Raw genomic sequence first — 16,329 nt, 5'->3', positions numbered from 1 at the left:
AGAAATATTTGATGGCCTAATTCCCATAGAATTTTATTACAGTCATAATATTTGAAATAAAAATAGTTATTTCATTATTTCAAAGTACTGGTTATATTTGAATGATGCATGTCATTCACAAAATAGTATATTTAGTCCTCTTTCAAATTAGTATATTTTAGCTTTTAGCTATGACTCAAAGTTAAAATTTCTTCCTTTGCACTCATAAACGTTTCCTAACAGTGGCTTGATTACTCATAAAAATAGGACATCAATTTTATTTTCATAATTATTAATACTATCCTGCATAGTCCTAAAATAATTCTTTACCACTTAGCATAGAAAAATGATATAGATGCTGCACATTCAAAATGATCATCAAAGCACTAACTTATCTGAAATATTATAGAATCCAAATACATACCTATTTTGATTATCTATACAGTTATTTTGTGTACAAATATTTCAGCGGGTTCATAAATATCCTATAATTTATTGATTATTGATTTTTATGCTGGTGAAACAATTATATTTCTTCCTGAAAAAATTATTGGAGAAATATTTTCTTTTTACAGTTTAACCCAACTGTCAGGTTATTATCTTGATTGAAGAATATATGCAGGGGTTTTACTATGATATAGTTACTAGATCTATATTTTTAAAAATGAAAATGATGATGTTACATAATGACATAAATAAAAGCATCATACTTGGATAAAGTATTAGAGTTCAAAGTCCATCTGAATATTATATATACCATTCTGCTTTTATTCTTTTTTGAATAAAACAGTATCACTCATTATTTGCGTTCTATTGGCATGGATAAATTCATTATAATTTCATGCGGTAGAGAAACGATAAGTTTTGAAGTTAAGAACAGTTTGATCTAATTTATAATAGCATGTACATGGGAATGCATTAGTTTTGAAGATTGCAAGCAAGGTAACACCTCAAATCCTTTAATATCTTTATAAATATTTTAAATACATACTTCTTATCAAGTATAGAAAAATAGTATATACATATATAATTTTTTATGATAAAGTGGTCTGATTTATATAACAAAGAACGTGCAACAATTAACCACTTCCTATCAGATCTATTTGGTTGATTGTCAAGGAGATGACATGCAATGGTAATGTCTTTCAGCCTTTAGAGCTCTGACATAAATACCAGCAAGAGTCTCAATCACCTGAAGGAAAATGGGTATTATCTAGAAGCAACAATCAAGCACTAAGAAAGAAAAATAAAATGGACAAAACAAAAAAACCTTCACTTCACACAGCACGTCTTCCTACTCCAAAGCTCCCTAGTCCTAGCTGTCCAAATTCTTTGGTTCTAAGGAGCAGTGAAGAATGACAAAAATTTCTGGAGTAATTGCACACAAAAAAACTTTTCTGTGTGCTTTTGAAATTTAGAAATCATTTCATTTCAGCCTCTGCCTTTGGATTTTCATGATCATCTAACAAAAGGCAAATTGTCATGCAGTACTGGATGATCTTACAAATATGGGACTTATTTGTAATATCACTCAATCAGTCCCATTATGCATTTATGGCTTTGCTGTCTCTAATGTCCTCTGTGCTGGTCTTAACGTCTTCTGAAGTTTGTCCAAGTGTAGTTCCTGTTGTTCCTTCCAAGTCCCAAGATCCTGGCAGGTTTTCAAGACTTAATGAACTAACTCCCTGACTAAAGCTGCCTTCCTCAGATCTGCTGGGTAACACAAGGTGTAAGGATGTCTCAGATGAAGAACAGATAGATGACGACAGAGTTGCTGAAATAGACTGGAGAGGAGTCAAAGTAGTATCTGAATGGGGAGAAGTGCAGCCTACAAACTGCAAATTATCTTTTTGGATAACATGGTAATGGGAAGGTGAATATTCAAAGCCTGAAGTACAATAAAATTCACCATCCGTAGAATTTTGAACATGGGATTCAGTTCTTTGTGGGCTGCTACTAACGGAGGTTGGATCCATGTTCCAAATTCCTACAATGGTGTTGGAATGGCAGAGCTGTGCTTTGGTGCAAGTAACCTTTGGTACCTGCATATGCATACAGGGTTGCTGTGTAGTCCATGTCATTCTCTTTTGTAAGCTTTCCATGTTGGGACTTGTCACTGGGCCATGAATTGCACAGAAATCTGGTGATTTTTGGGCCACCAATAGGTTTTCCAGGAGATGAGTAACACTCTTCATGTCTTTCCTTAATTGAGAGACCTCTTGGCTCAAAGCAGTGACCTAGAATGCCATAAATTTATTTAATCACTCAATCATTCATTCATTGGTATATATATACACACACAGAGATATCATAAGAAAAAAAGGAGAATTGAGTCATAAAAACATTCCTAATATGATTTCTCATTGAATATATGGGATCCAAAATGCTATTTCAAGATCAGTTACTTCCATGGTGACAGTCTTCAAGTTTATGTATTCAGGAACTTGGCAGCTTTAGTATCAAATGTGTGAAAAGATCAAAAGATCAAGGCTAATCCTGGCCTCTTGAGTCTCTCCATTACGAAGTCTAGTTATGTTCCTGCCCTATAGAAGTTCCTTATAAATTAAGCCTCTTTTATGCACATAGCATTTCTCCCATTGGGTTAGTCTGGACTGAGCACAGCTACTATTCAGGTAGAGGATTTTCTTTTAGAAATAATGGAGGTTATTTCAGATTGACAATGAGCACATGTCACCCTTTGTTTGTGAGGAGCAAAGCTAGAAAGACCCATTTTGTTGGTTTGCTCTTGCATTTCTTCATGTCTGAATATGATGTTAGTCAATGTTATGCTTGACAAATTAGAAACAAGGTTTTCTGTTTTTTTAAAAAAGTGAACCTGACTGAAAGGTTGCTTTTTATTTATTTTTTATTGTTTATTATGTTGATATCAAAAGTATATTTTGTGGCGCAAAATATTCCCATGTGTACTTTGAATATTTTTCTGCAAATGTTGTTACATGTATCAGCAGATAGCAGCACCTGGACATCCTTGCCTGGATGAAACTAAGTAGGGTTATCATGGTTAGTATTTTGATAAGAGATCTCCAAGGAATGTCAGAGGTGTAGACAAGGATCTCTCTCTCTAAAATCTCTATTTTAAATCAAGATGGTAGTTGTGATTGAATCTCCATCTCTTTTTACATGTGTCAAAACCTGTAAAAAGAGATAACTCTTAAATTGTGCAATTGCAACTATTAGGTTGATTTTCCAGCACTCACTTCCACCTATGAATTCCCTGATTGTAAGAAAATTGGGATATATTATATTCTAGAGAAGACAATGGCAAGCCGCTTTTATAGTGCTATGTAGGAAACAATATGCCGATAAAGTAATTGGAGGTTGAACCAAACTCAGAAATATAATTTGTACATAAAAGACTTTATGTATATAATGGTATTTAATATGGCATAAAGGAATATGATGGAAAAGCAAATTTGCCAGACTTTGGTTGAGGAATTATTTTATTATAAAATAATACCAATTATATTTGGTTAAGTAAACTTATATTTTATTTCACTTTGATCTGACTTACAATTCTTTTATTGGGTGGGGGTTGTCTTACTAGTGTGTGAAATATTGTTATATTATATGTTCCTTTTTCCAAACTTTTGGGTTTCTATTGGGGGATAGAAAACTGAACCTAAGAAACCTTGTTGTGAATCTTTGAAGTTGTTGAAATGGCAATATAGGCTGATTCAAACCACACAGAACCTTTCAATTGAAAACGGGTAATTATATTTCTTTTGCAAACAATTTATTATCCATTCTATTCTATTGAATGAATTGAGAGGTTTAGTGAGGTATTGTATCTCAATAGTTTTGTAATTCTTTAACTTTTAAATCTATATTTTTATATTATAACTTCATTTTTCTGTATTATAACTTCAAAGAATCTGAAGAACTGTCTTTGATTTTGTATATAGACAATGGATCATACAGTAATAAGATTTGTGTAGGCTTTAAGACAGGGATGTCAAACTTGCAGTGTCAGGTCATCATGTGATGTTTGTGCCTTCTCCCCCTTTGGTAAACTGGGAGTGGGGGTGGCCAATGTGTGACGTATGTGACCCGCGGCCTGCGAGCTTGATACCTGCTTTACGATGATTTGGGAAGGTCTAGAACAACTTGCTGTGGCCAACTCACCACGGCTGATTCACCACGGCCAACTGTCCCTGTGGGACAATTTACTACAGACAATTCAACATAGGATAGCTTAAGAGAGGGTCAAATGGATTGCAGCAGGCCTGTCTTGCTTTAGGCTAAGGCCTGCTTCAATTCACTTGCCCCTCTCTTGAATTATCCTGTGTTGAATTGTTAAATTGTCCTGTGGTGAGTTGACCTGCAGAGAGTTGGTTGCAGAGAGTTGCTCCATTCTGGATTTTGAAACAGTGCTTAGAAGAGTGCTTCAGAATTGTAGCATTAATTAATATTGCTCTTCCTATTTCCAAGTTCCATGAAACTGAAAGAAAGAAGTGGCTAGTTTAACAGTCAATTTAAAGTAGCAGCTTCATTTTTCAGGATTGTGAGGAAGCTTGAAATCATTGCTGTTTTAATCAGCAGGAGCTTCAATTCTTTTGTATTGCATATGTATTAAAGAGGTAACTACAAAAAGTAGCAGCCTCATTTTTCAGGACGTATGTACATATGTATGTATGTATTAAATTAATTGGCTATGCACTTTAACACAGCATAACTCTGAGAAGTTTATATTAAAAAGATAAAACTATACCAAACTATATACAATATGAATAAAATACTATAAAAATATAAATTTTATATTTATTGTCCTTCTATTTTAAATATATATTTAAAATCTGAGCTGTCTGTTGTTGTTCCCTGCCTTTTTCAGTGATCTTGGGTTATTGATTGTTGACTGCTATTTCCCTGAAAATAAGTCAGGGTCTTATTTTCTTTTGACCCCTGAAATAAGTGCTTGGCCTTATTTTGGGTGAGATCTTATTATTTTTGAGGTGCAGGAAGTGGCGAGCATGATCACCTCATTCAAAAATCTCCAGAATGTTCAAAAGTCCCGAAAAGACTAATTAAAATTCATCTTTTTGAGGTTGGATCATTTTGGAGATTTTTCCAGTGAATCATAGAAAATAGTTCCAATTCCAGGGTAAGAGAATATACTCTGAAGAAACATGTAATATATCTCAACTGTTTGCTGTAGAGTACTGCAATTTTTTCAACAAATCTTTACTGGATTAAGAACTAATATTTTTGAAGAAATACGGATAATTTAAAATATTTTTAAAGAAAAATATGTTAAGAAAAAATTCCTTGTGAAATTCTATTTATTAATAAAATACTTTCATTATGATTGAATTGATTATCATTTATGCTCTTGGGGTTTTGATACATTTTACTGTATGGGTGTATTTGAAAATAAGCCAAAAAGTTTAATGTGATAAACTCCTGGGTATTATATTGTAAAATTGTAGTCTTACTTCTATCATATGAAAAAAAATATCTTTTTGGCTGTTGAATACATGCTCATTCCTACTAAAGTAAGAAATGAATGCACATATATTCCACTTTTATCCCCAAAGCTGCTATTTATGAAACCTTAGAGTGTATCTAGTTTTTACAATGTATCGGAATCTACAGAATAATTTCAATGAAATACAAAAAGAACTTACCTGATTATTAAGCTTGTTGATCTGTTGTTTCGTTTCTTCTGCTTTAATAACTAACACAGCAGCACCAACTTCATTCTCTGTAATCACAACAATGCATAGGAAGGAAAGTTGTGTACTAATAATGTATAGGCTTAATATTGTTTCCTGGCTTTCTTCTAATCAGAGAGACAACTGTGTACCGACTGTATCAACACTAGCATTTAAAACTAAGTGCAATTCCAACAACTTGGAATTTCATAAAGATAGGAGAGATCATGATGAATACAGATTCAAAAATATATTAAAAAATTGAACTCGGTGCTGAAACTGATCTTTAAACGATGTGCTGCAGATGTCATATGTAAGGTGACCAGACGTCCCGATTTTGGCAGGATAGTCACGATTTATAACAATTTGTCCCGTGTTCCGGGGCATTTTAAAAAAGTCCCAATTTTCTGGCTTCATGTTGAAAGCCCAGTGGATTTGCTTAAGAAATCCTAACTGGGGAAAGACAAAAGACACTCTGTCTAACCCTCTCTCTGTCCCAGTACTTTCATTGAAGATATTAAAACATTAAAGCAAGAAAACGGACCCCCCCACCCTTTTACCTCCTTTTATAAGAAAAAATGACTCAGTACCATAGAGCTCCAGGAAATACTTGGCTAGAGAAGTCGCGAGTGTTCCTTCCTGGATTTTCTGCAGGGGTGGGGCATGGAGGTTGGAGGTCGGCTCGTGTGGAAAAATGGTGGCAAAGTTTCTTTGAAAAATATTTCCCTGACTAATTTCACCATTTTAATTTGCTCAGTTCTTTGTATTAACATCTACATCATTCTGGATTGCCTTGGAGTTCCTGCCGGCTGGTAAGTGAGCTGGGTTTTTTTCTTTTATTTTTTTTAATGTATTTTAAAATAATATTTTATTTATTGTGCATATGATTTTTTTAAATAGTTTTATTCTGTGTGGATTCTTTTTTTAAATTGTCTTAGACTATTTAAAAAAAGATTCTATCCAAAATACAAAATGCCAGCTGCAGTTATTCACTTAAGAACTGTGGCAAGAAAGGTGGTATAATGGACTTAGTGACCAAAGTTACAATGGCATTCAAAAAAGTGACTGATGACCATTTTTTCACACTTAGCAACCATTTTCACACTTAGCGACCGTTGCAGCATCCTCATGGTCACGTGACCAAAATTTTGATGTTTGGCAACAGATTCGTATTTATGATGGTTTCAGTGTCCTGGGGTCATATAATCACCTTTTGACAAAGTCAAATGGGGAAACCAGATTCACTTATGCTACTAACTTATCAGCTGCAGTTATTCACTTAAGAACTGTGGCAAGAAAGGTGGTATAATGGGCTTAGTGACCAAAGTTACAATGGCATTGAAATAAGTGACTGATGACCATTTTTCACACTTAGCGACCATTTTCACACTTAGCGATCGTTGCAGCATCCTCATGGTCACATGATAAAATTTTTGATGTTTGGCAACAGTTACAATTTATATTTGTAAATTGTAGTTATGTTGAAATAAAAAAATATTACAATACTATTTTTGTGTTGTATGAAAATTTTTGTTGCTCCGTATAAAATTTTTAATCAAGCCCCCCCCCCCCCTGGCCTGGTCAAAGGTGTCCCTCTTTACCAATCTGAAAATCTGGTCACCTTAGTCGTATGTTCTCTGTGTTAGATGTTATGGCATCAGATCAGAAGTCTATGTGGCTTCTAATGAGGACTCAGAGTCTTATAGTCACACAACATCCTCTGTGTGTGTGTGTATGTGTGTTTCTTTTGATTCCTTTATAAATTTTCTTGAAGGACTTGGAGAATTATTAAATATCTTCAGGTTGACTGAAACATGGTCTAGAGAGCTTTTACTCTTTTTTTTTCCAGTGAGGTCTTTACAGGGCTGCTCATAAGAAAAGGAACATGATTTTTCTTTAAGCAAATAAACAAACAAAACTTAGGACATAAAACATTATTAGGCAATTGATAAAGACAAACCTTAGTGTCATTTTCAATGTCTATTTTCAAACATGTAAAATATTTGAAAAGATTTCAAATATATAAAATAACAATTCATTTTCAAAATTCACCTAATGAATATTTTTTGTTGCAGAAAGCCAAATTGTAAAAAATTAATACTTTAATTTTATTAAACAATGTTTTGTAATATATCTACATTAGTTATTTAATAGTCAATATTACTAGATAATGTTTTAATCTAGTAAATATTTATTTTCATTTTAAAGATATTATTCTTTTATTACTGCATGTACTACACTTCAACTAAATTTAAAGCTAAATATTTAAATCTATCTATATAAGTGACCTTATAGCATTTCATTCTGGACACTATTAATCAATTATGTCAATTACTCAAAATAGTCAATTGTTAGACAAACATGTTACTTTCCTAATTCACTATTATTGTAATGAGCACTTTTGTGCAGCTTCTAAAGTCCTTCAGAATAGCTAAGATTTTGAAACAGCAATATTTATATTAATCAAAATCTGCTCATTTATTTATTAAGTGACAAGAAAATTCTTCTAAGAAACAAGGACTTTGTACTTTTTTCCTGACACTTTTATTCTGGTAGGACTTGATATGCCAGTCTACTTACACGTAAGGATTTTTCTCACACTATGCAATACAAAAAAAGCTTTCCTCTCCAAAATGATGCAGTATGAATAATTTGTGAGGTACAATACAGCACTAACCCCCGATGATAGGAGATGATCTGGATTCTTGCCGCAATTGTTCAGAGCCAAACTCAAATGCCTGGTTTTCCTCATTGTTGCCATCATCCTCTGTTCCATCAACAATCCTGCCCCCCCAAAAAACAAAAAGGAAACAAAACAAAACATAAGCTTGAACTATTTTTACAGAAATCTCATTGATCAATCATGCTATAATATAGTATAAACAACATATACTTTTTTGGAGCAATATAATATTTACAATATGAATCTCATTATTTGCACCTAAACTCTTACAAGAACAAAGTAAAATAAGACTGATGATTAATGATACTTCAATTTGTATGTTTTTAAAGTAATTATCATTGATGGATTATGGTCATCTTACTGAAATATTATTGGTATCATGAGGTTTTATCAATAATGCTAATCTTGAGGCTTATTTTTATTTGGTTTTTCTATTATTACTACTATTATTAAAATTCCAATTAAAACATTTAAAAATGTTCTCTAGGGATGAAGGAAATATACATTTTGCATTTGAATGTGACCTATAGAATTTGTCATTTTTAAGCAATACCTGACAACATTTAATTAAAATGTGTGTTTTAGAATTCTGAGCCGCAATATACAAACAATAAAAATGTTTGTGCAAAACATTTGTGCAAAAATTCATTTAATATATAAAGATATAAGGTAATTATTTTCTTATTAACATTAAGAGAAAATTAAAAAAAATTAATTAGGTGGATTCATGCAAAAAAACAAGTAATGTTGAAGAAATAAGATTATAGTGCAGCTAAAAATCACAGTATCTGAAGAGTTCTCAAAGGATAACTATCCAGAAAGACAAGATTGAGAGCAGATCATGAGAGCATAATAAGCACCAAGTATTTTCAGAGGTAGTTAGACAGAAGCTTTTAATGATATATCAGTCTTAGTTAAACCTTGTGTGTATAGAGATTATAAAATATGTATCCGATCCCAAATATCGGAGAACCATCCTAGCTAACCCTTCCCTGCTACTCCTTGATTCATTTAATCTGGCTCTCTATTTCCCCTGAAATTCTGGTTTAATCAGAAGCTATTAGAGACCAGATTTCTCTATCCCCCCCACCCTCTCCATCTCAGCATTATCTTCTTACAGGTTTCAGAAATATGGGTCTTGAGTTATTTTTCTAATTGATCTTAGGAAAAAAACTGCTTGGATCTTCAAAACAAAACACAGATTTTTCCTCTCTCACCAAAAGAATGAGCAGCACTCGAACTTTGGCCTATTGTACATGCTGGTGGTTTTTTTTTGGCCCTTCTTATGATGGTGGGTTTCTTTATTTATTAGTGAATAGGAAAAGCTTATTCTAGCTGATGTAGATATTTACTGTTTGCCTGATATCCTGGGTTAGCTAGGGTTAGAACTGTGTTCAAGGTTCTTAAATGAAATGGCTCTGTGTATGTTCCAGTGGCTTCAATGTTTGCATTCCTGTGTTACAATTGTTCAGACTTTGGTACATAAACAGAGGTAAATGTGGGGCAAAAAGTTTTCTCTTAGAGGAACTAATTGCCCTAAGCACAGAAGCAGCTGTGTTACTCCTATGAGAACTTCAGCTGGAAAATTGATCACTGTGCTACGAATGCTACAAGAACGCCTGAGGCTTCACCGGTATATTTGCTTCATGCAGGAAAACAATAGGTATTTGCCATGTAATATTTTGTTTGCAAAATAGCAAACAAATGAATATTAAACTTCATTGTATAACAGACATTTATTGATTGATTTAGTAATTCACTGACGTTCTAATTTCTCAAAATATTTTCAAGCTACAATGGAAGTTTACAAATGAAGATTCAACTGAATTTTAGAACTATCTCTAGCCTGCAAATATTAAAACTGAATATAATCTTGTACAGGTAATCCTTGACCACTGTAATTGAGCCTCAAATTACAGCTGTAAGTTGTAGCAGTTGTTAATGGATCACCATGTGATTGCCTGATTTTAAAAACTTTCTTGTAAGTTTTGCAATGAGAAATTTGAAGTAAATACCAGAAGCCAGCAAAAGACCAGAAGCCAGCAAAAAGAAGCCAGAAGCCAGCAAAAGACCACATGTGATTTGCAGTATCCTGCAAATGCTATAAATGCATGAAGGGACACAAAATGTGATCACATGACTACCAATGGGGATGGGCAGCGATTGGAATTTTGGAACTGGGTTCTGGGCAGGTCTGGTATAAATTTTAACTGTCACTAAGTTACTTATTGTTAAGAGAGGATTACCTATGTGTAAAATGCAACATGGCAGAGGCAATTTTATCTCAACACAGTGCACTTATATTTATGAGTATCTACTCACATTAGCTTCAAAATTTTAGCAAGGTTCTCTGTCTGGTTGCTGGGTTGGTCTGGCCCATGGTGGACATGGCCTAGTCAGCCTGCTGCACCATCCTGTGGGGAAGATTTTGCCCTCCCCAGGCTCCAGAGGGCCTCTGGAAATATTTCTGGCCTTCCCGAACTTCCGCTAGGCGTGTTTTTCGTCCTCCTCAAGTCTCCATGCATGCTCTGCACTTACCTGCATCCAAAACAGGCCATGTGGAACTCCTGGAAGGGGCAGGGCGGGTGTGTGGGGCCAGCCAGGAGTGGGATTTGGGGGGTTCTCCAAACCATACAGAATCTTAGCTAGAGGTTCTCCCAAACCTCTGCAAACCCCCAGCAGCCCATCCCTGCCTTTCACTCATAACTATATGCATACAGCTGTACATGCAGTGAGTATAATAGAACACTGAAATTCAATGCCATTTGAATTTCAGCACTGCTACCTATATTACACTCACTGTATTCTGAATCATTACAGTTTAGCACACATGCCCCCTTCCTTCCTTTCTTATTTCCTCCCTCCCTTCTGCCTTGCCTTGCCTTTATCTTATAAGAGATACAGCAAGAAAGCTTTTCTCATCATTGTCTATCATTGAAATTGTATTATTGTGTACCAGGACCTTGGATTGAGCCGTAATGACTAGGCGGAGATGGGAATAAAGAGGCTAACAAGTTTGTTACCTAACAGTAACAAGCTAACAGTGTGGAACCGGCTTCAGACAGGAACAACAGCTGTTCATCTGACAGCTCCCTTTTATACTAGGAGCTGTCAGACGACCAGCCAATCAGCTGTAGAGTAACTCCCGTTTAAACACAATTTTATTGAGCATGCTCAGAATGTGATACTCCTTTACCCTACGCTTGCGCAAGCGTAGTCCTGAAGATAGGCCGGGCGCCACCTAACGCGGGTGGAAATGCGAGGCCCTTTGTCGCCACCTGGGGAAGATGGTCGACTTGCTGAGGACTCTATTTCGCAGGATGGCAGCAGCGCGGGTCGCAGAGGCACCAAGGACTGGGCTGGCCCACCAGGTAAGTCGCCGCTTCGGGCTTCAGCGTTGGCTTCTTGACCGGTCGCAGCCTCTGCATTTCTGGGCCCTGTGTTGTTCTCTGTTGGTTGCGGGACAAGCTGGTCGGTCGGTGCACTTTTCCTGCTCCGTAACTGGTAGCAATGGAGCTTCCAGGTCCTCCCGTCGTCCAGCTTCACCCTGTAGGAGCAGGGTCCGGTCTGGTCAGTCACAACGCCTGGTAGCCACAAGGGATGCCCTACATAGTTTCTGGCATACACTGCCTCCCCCCGGCCAAAGGAACGGCCACCCCCATGGGAGTCTAGGGGTGTCAGGGTTGAATAATTGGGATGCAGGCGGTCTAGGGGCGTCCTGATGCGGCGAACCATTAAGAGTTATGCGGGGCTGGTGTTAATGTCTGGGGACAGGGTGGTATGGTGTGCCAATAGGAAGGCGTCAATGTGTTCCTGCCAACCCAGGTGGCCCATTTTAGCAAGGGCTTCTTTAACGGAGCGCACCATGCGCTCCGCTAGCCCATTACTAGCTGGGTGGAACGGGGAGATAAGTGCATGGCAGACCCCCAACGAGGCCAGGTAAGCCTCGAATTTGGCGGATGTAAGCTGGAGTCCGTTATCAGACACCAGCACGTCCAGGAAGCCATGGGTGGAAAACAACCGCTGGAGTGCCCCTATCAGGGCATCAGAGGTAGTAGAGAGCATGTGGACGACCTCCACCCATTTGGAGAAGGCATCCACAGCAATGAGGAGCATGCGACCCTGAATCAGACCCACGAAATCCACATGCAAATGGGACCATAGTGTGGAGGGCGGCTCACAAACGTGGGGCTCGGCCTTGGGGGGGAATGCCTGGGCTCCCTGGCATTGAGAGCATCCTGCAACGTGGGCAGCGATGTCCTGATCTAACTTAGGCCACCATACATAACTATGGCCCAGGGTTTTCATCTGGACAATGCCGGGATGAGCGCTATGTAGTTGCCTCAAGACAGTAGTCCTCAGTGAGGCCGGAACAATAACGCGATAGCCCCATAAAAGGCAGCCACGTTGAACTGACAGTTCCGCTAGTTGCAATTTGTAGGGAAGGAACTCAGGGCCCACGGTGTCTTTGGGCCACCCCTGCCTAACCAATCTAGGACTCGGGAAATTACCTGATCCTTTGCGGACGACCGGGCGATGTCAGTGGAGACCGGCAGGTTGAGATCATCTACCAGGAACACCGGGGAAACGGCAGCAGGATCGTCAAGGGCGTCGGATAGGGGGCACTGGCTGAGGGCATCGGCGTGAGTGATCTGTTTGCCAGGGCGGTGCTGGAGCGAGTAGTCATAGGCGGCAAGGAAAACAGACCAGCGGGTCATGCGAGGGGACATGACCTGCGGAGCCTGACGGCCACTGGCCAGCAACCCAAGGAGCGGCTTGTGGTCGGTGATGATGAGGAAACGACGGCCATAGATGTAGTGGTGGAATCGGTGCACCCCAGCCACGATGGCGAGGGCCTCTTTGTCTATCTGTACATAGTTCCGTTCAGCGGCAGACAGGGTGCGGGAGAAGAATGCCATAGGAACCTCAACACCGCTGGGCAGTTGGTGGCAAAGGACGGCGCCCACCCCGTAGGGTGAGGCATTGCAGGCGAGAATGAGAGGCAAGTGCTCGCTGTATTGGGCAAGCACAGCATTGGAAACCAAGAGATACTTGACAGCATGGAAAGCGGCAGCCTCTCGGCAGCCCCAAAGTCAGGGCGCACCAGAGTCCAAGAGGCGGTGGAGCGGTTTGGCCACAGAGGCCTTGTGGGGCAGGAACACAGCGTAAAAGTTCAGGAGGCCTAAAAAGGCCTGTAGTTCAGCTCTATTTGTTGAAGGAGGAGCCTCCACGATGGCTTTGGTCTTGGCAGCAGTAGGGTGGATGCCTTGGGCATTGACCAGGAACCCCAGGAAATCCACCTGGGGGACGGTGACTTGACACTTGTCCTGTTTGACTTTAAGCCCGACCTGCTGGAATCTGTGTAGTACAGCTTGTAGTCGTGCCATGAGCTCCTCATGGCTGGACACAGAAATGAGGACGTCATCAAAGTACGGGATGACGCCTCGGAGTCCTTGGAGCAGCCACTCCATTAAACTTTGAAAGAGTCCTGGGGCGATGCTGACCCCAAACTGCAACCGGTGGCACCTGAAGGCGCCCCGGTGTGTGATGATGGTTTGCGCTTCAGCTGCGGCATCATTGACTACCAGCTGCTGGTAAGCTTGGGCGAGGTCCAGCTTTGCAAAGATGGACCCTTCTCCCAAGGTGTGTAGGAGGTGTTGGATGGCAGGGTGCGGTTGATGGAGCAGCGGTAGTTGATGCAGATCCTCACGCTGCCATCTGGCTTGATGGGCAAAATGATGGGGGTCTCCCACCGCGCATGGTCCATTGGGTCCAGGACCCCTTGAGCCACGAGCATGTCGAGCTCAGTGTCCACTTTTGGCTTGAGGGCGATGGGCGCCCTATGTGGCTTAATTCTCACGGGTGGTACAGAGCGGTCGAGGTTGAGTGACACTGGGGTGCCAGTGTATTGGCCCAGCTGGCCATCGAACACGGTAGGGAACTCGTTAATGAGGCAGTCCAGATCAGTGGTTCCGAGATGATTGATGCCGCTGATTTGCAAACCGAGGGACTTGAACCAGTCCAACCCGAGAAGGCTGGGAAGCTTGCCTTCAACAATGATGAATGGCAACCGGCCCTCAAACCCTTGAATTTCACTCTAACTTTGCTAGCGCCGATTACTGGAATCAGGTTGTCCTGATAGTCTCTAAGAGTCAAATTGCCACTCTGTAATTGGTGCTTAGCAAGATGTGGAATGAGGCGTTTGATGGTGCTCCATGACACAATAGAGGTTGCAGAGCCGGTGTCTAACTCCATCAGGCACGGGCTTCCCTCAATGTTGACAATCAGCTGGATCTTCTTTTGGAGACTGTGGCCTGACTGCCAGTTAATCAGGTCGCCGTGTGCGGCGTGCCAGAGAATGGCATGGCAATCCACTCTCGGCTTCTTAGGACCGTCCTTTCTGCCCCGGAACTGCTGCAACCTGTCATTCTGGAATTCTGAGGAGGACATAGGCTGGGCAGCCCGGCACACCCTGCCAATGTGGCCTTTTCTGCTGCATCGTTGGCAGAGGGCTTGCCTAAATCTGCACTCAGCTCTCTCGTGGTTGCCTCCGCACCCACTACATGCAGATCTAGGGTTGCCCTTTCATCTTTGGGAGCTCTTTTTGTTCGCCTCGTGAAGGCGGTTAATGTCCTCCTCCCCCTTGGGGTCTGAGTCTTCACTCTCATCCCCTTGGGGCTCGGCAGCCATGCTGAAGGTGCCAGAGGGGTGAATGATGGCAGCAGGCTGGTGTTTTGTGATGGTGGCTAGAGAAGAGGCAGCCATCTCAGCGGCACGAACTTCATCAAAAGCGGACTGGAACGATAGGTCTGCCTTTGCCAAGAGGCATCTCTGGAGCTTGAGATCACGAATGCCACAAACTAGGCAGTCGAGAAGGGCCTCGTCGAGGTTCCTGAACTTGCAGTGAAGGGCAGCTGACCGCAGAGCAGCGACATAATTACTTTGGTTATGCTGATGGAAAGCGTGCCGGCAGGCGATTTTGGAAGGCGATGGAGCATAATGGCTTTTCAGCTTAGCCATCAGTGCTGGCCATGGGACGGCCTTGATAGGTTCAGGGGCTGTGAGAGTCCTTGCTGTATGGAACACATCCATTCCGCAGACTGACAGGAAAAACGCGCATTTTCGTTCATCTGTCAACTCGGTGAGGTCGTGTGTGACCAAAAAACATTCAAAATGGGCCGTATAGGACTCCCATGTCTCGGAGCCTTGGTTGAACGGCGTGAAAGTTAACATGGCCATTCCTGTCAGGCTGGCGGCGACGTCTCGTCGCAGCAGAGAAACACGGTTCCTAGTGACTCAGCTAGTGACTTCAGCAGTAGTGACCAGCTCACTCACACCTCAGTTCGGCAACCCCACCTTCGTCGCCAGTATTGTGTACCAGGACGTTGGGTTGAGCCGTAATGACTGAGGCGGAGACGGGAATAAAGAAGCTAACAAGTTTATTCCCTAACAGTAACAAGCTAATAGTGTGGAACCAGCTTCAGACAGGAACAACAGTTGTTCATCTGACAGCTCCCTTTTATACTAGGAGCTGTCAGACGACCAGCCAATCAGCTGTAGAGTAACTTCCGCTTAAACACAACTTTATTGAGCATGCTCAGAACGTGACAGATATTTTTTTTAAAAACATGTTTGATTATTATATTTTCTCCAATTCATTTGAAAATATACCCTTTGCTATTAAACCTTATCAAAACTGAACATCAATTCTGTATTGAGAATAAGGAGACATTTCTTTCTCAAACACATTGAAAACATGCCTTTTTAATGCAGCAGGTAACCAACAATACCCTCTACTGTAAGGTACAAAATTGGGGCCATCATCATTTGTTGAAGCAGATTCTATTGATGAATATTTATGCAAACTTTGGAAATGTGTATCTATCGATAAATATTTATTTATGGTTTCAACTATATTTAGCATAATGAAAATAGAATAGTAGCATGATGGAATAATAACTTCTTGAACTATTTTACACAGATTACAAAATATTCATT

At 39.9% G+C, this 16,329-nt stretch overlaps 1 protein-coding gene across 2 annotated transcripts in view; it reads right to left on the bottom strand.

Annotated features, from left to right (window-relative positions):
- Positions 1–604: 604 nt before the first annotated feature.
- The window catches only part of KCNH8 (potassium voltage-gated channel subfamily H member 8), a 208,299-nt gene continuing 192,574 nt past the window's right edge, over positions 605–16,329 (bottom strand). For both annotated transcript variants that reach the window (XM_087712841.1, XM_087712842.1), the window contains 3 exons: positions 8,326–8,432; positions 5,622–5,698; positions 605–2,216 (listed from right to left, as the gene is read on the bottom strand). In XM_087712841.1, the coding sequence (XP_087568967.1) occupies positions 1,524–2,216; positions 5,622–5,698; positions 8,326–8,432 (877 nt within the window). In that variant the 3' untranslated portion in view covers positions 605–1,523. The remainder of the gene's footprint in view (positions 2,217–5,621; positions 5,699–8,325; positions 8,433–16,329) is intronic.

This window comes from Thamnophis sirtalis, unplaced genomic scaffold, assembly GCF_051295495.1.
Source record: "Thamnophis sirtalis isolate CommonGarterSnake01/CBP01778 unplaced genomic scaffold, rThaSir2_p1.2 scaffold_4, whole genome shotgun sequence".
Lineage (NCBI taxonomy): Eukaryota > Metazoa > Chordata > Lepidosauria > Squamata > Natricidae > Thamnophis > Thamnophis sirtalis.
Note: the sequence above shows the minus strand (reverse complement) of the source record. Positions and strands in the feature narration are given on the sequence as shown.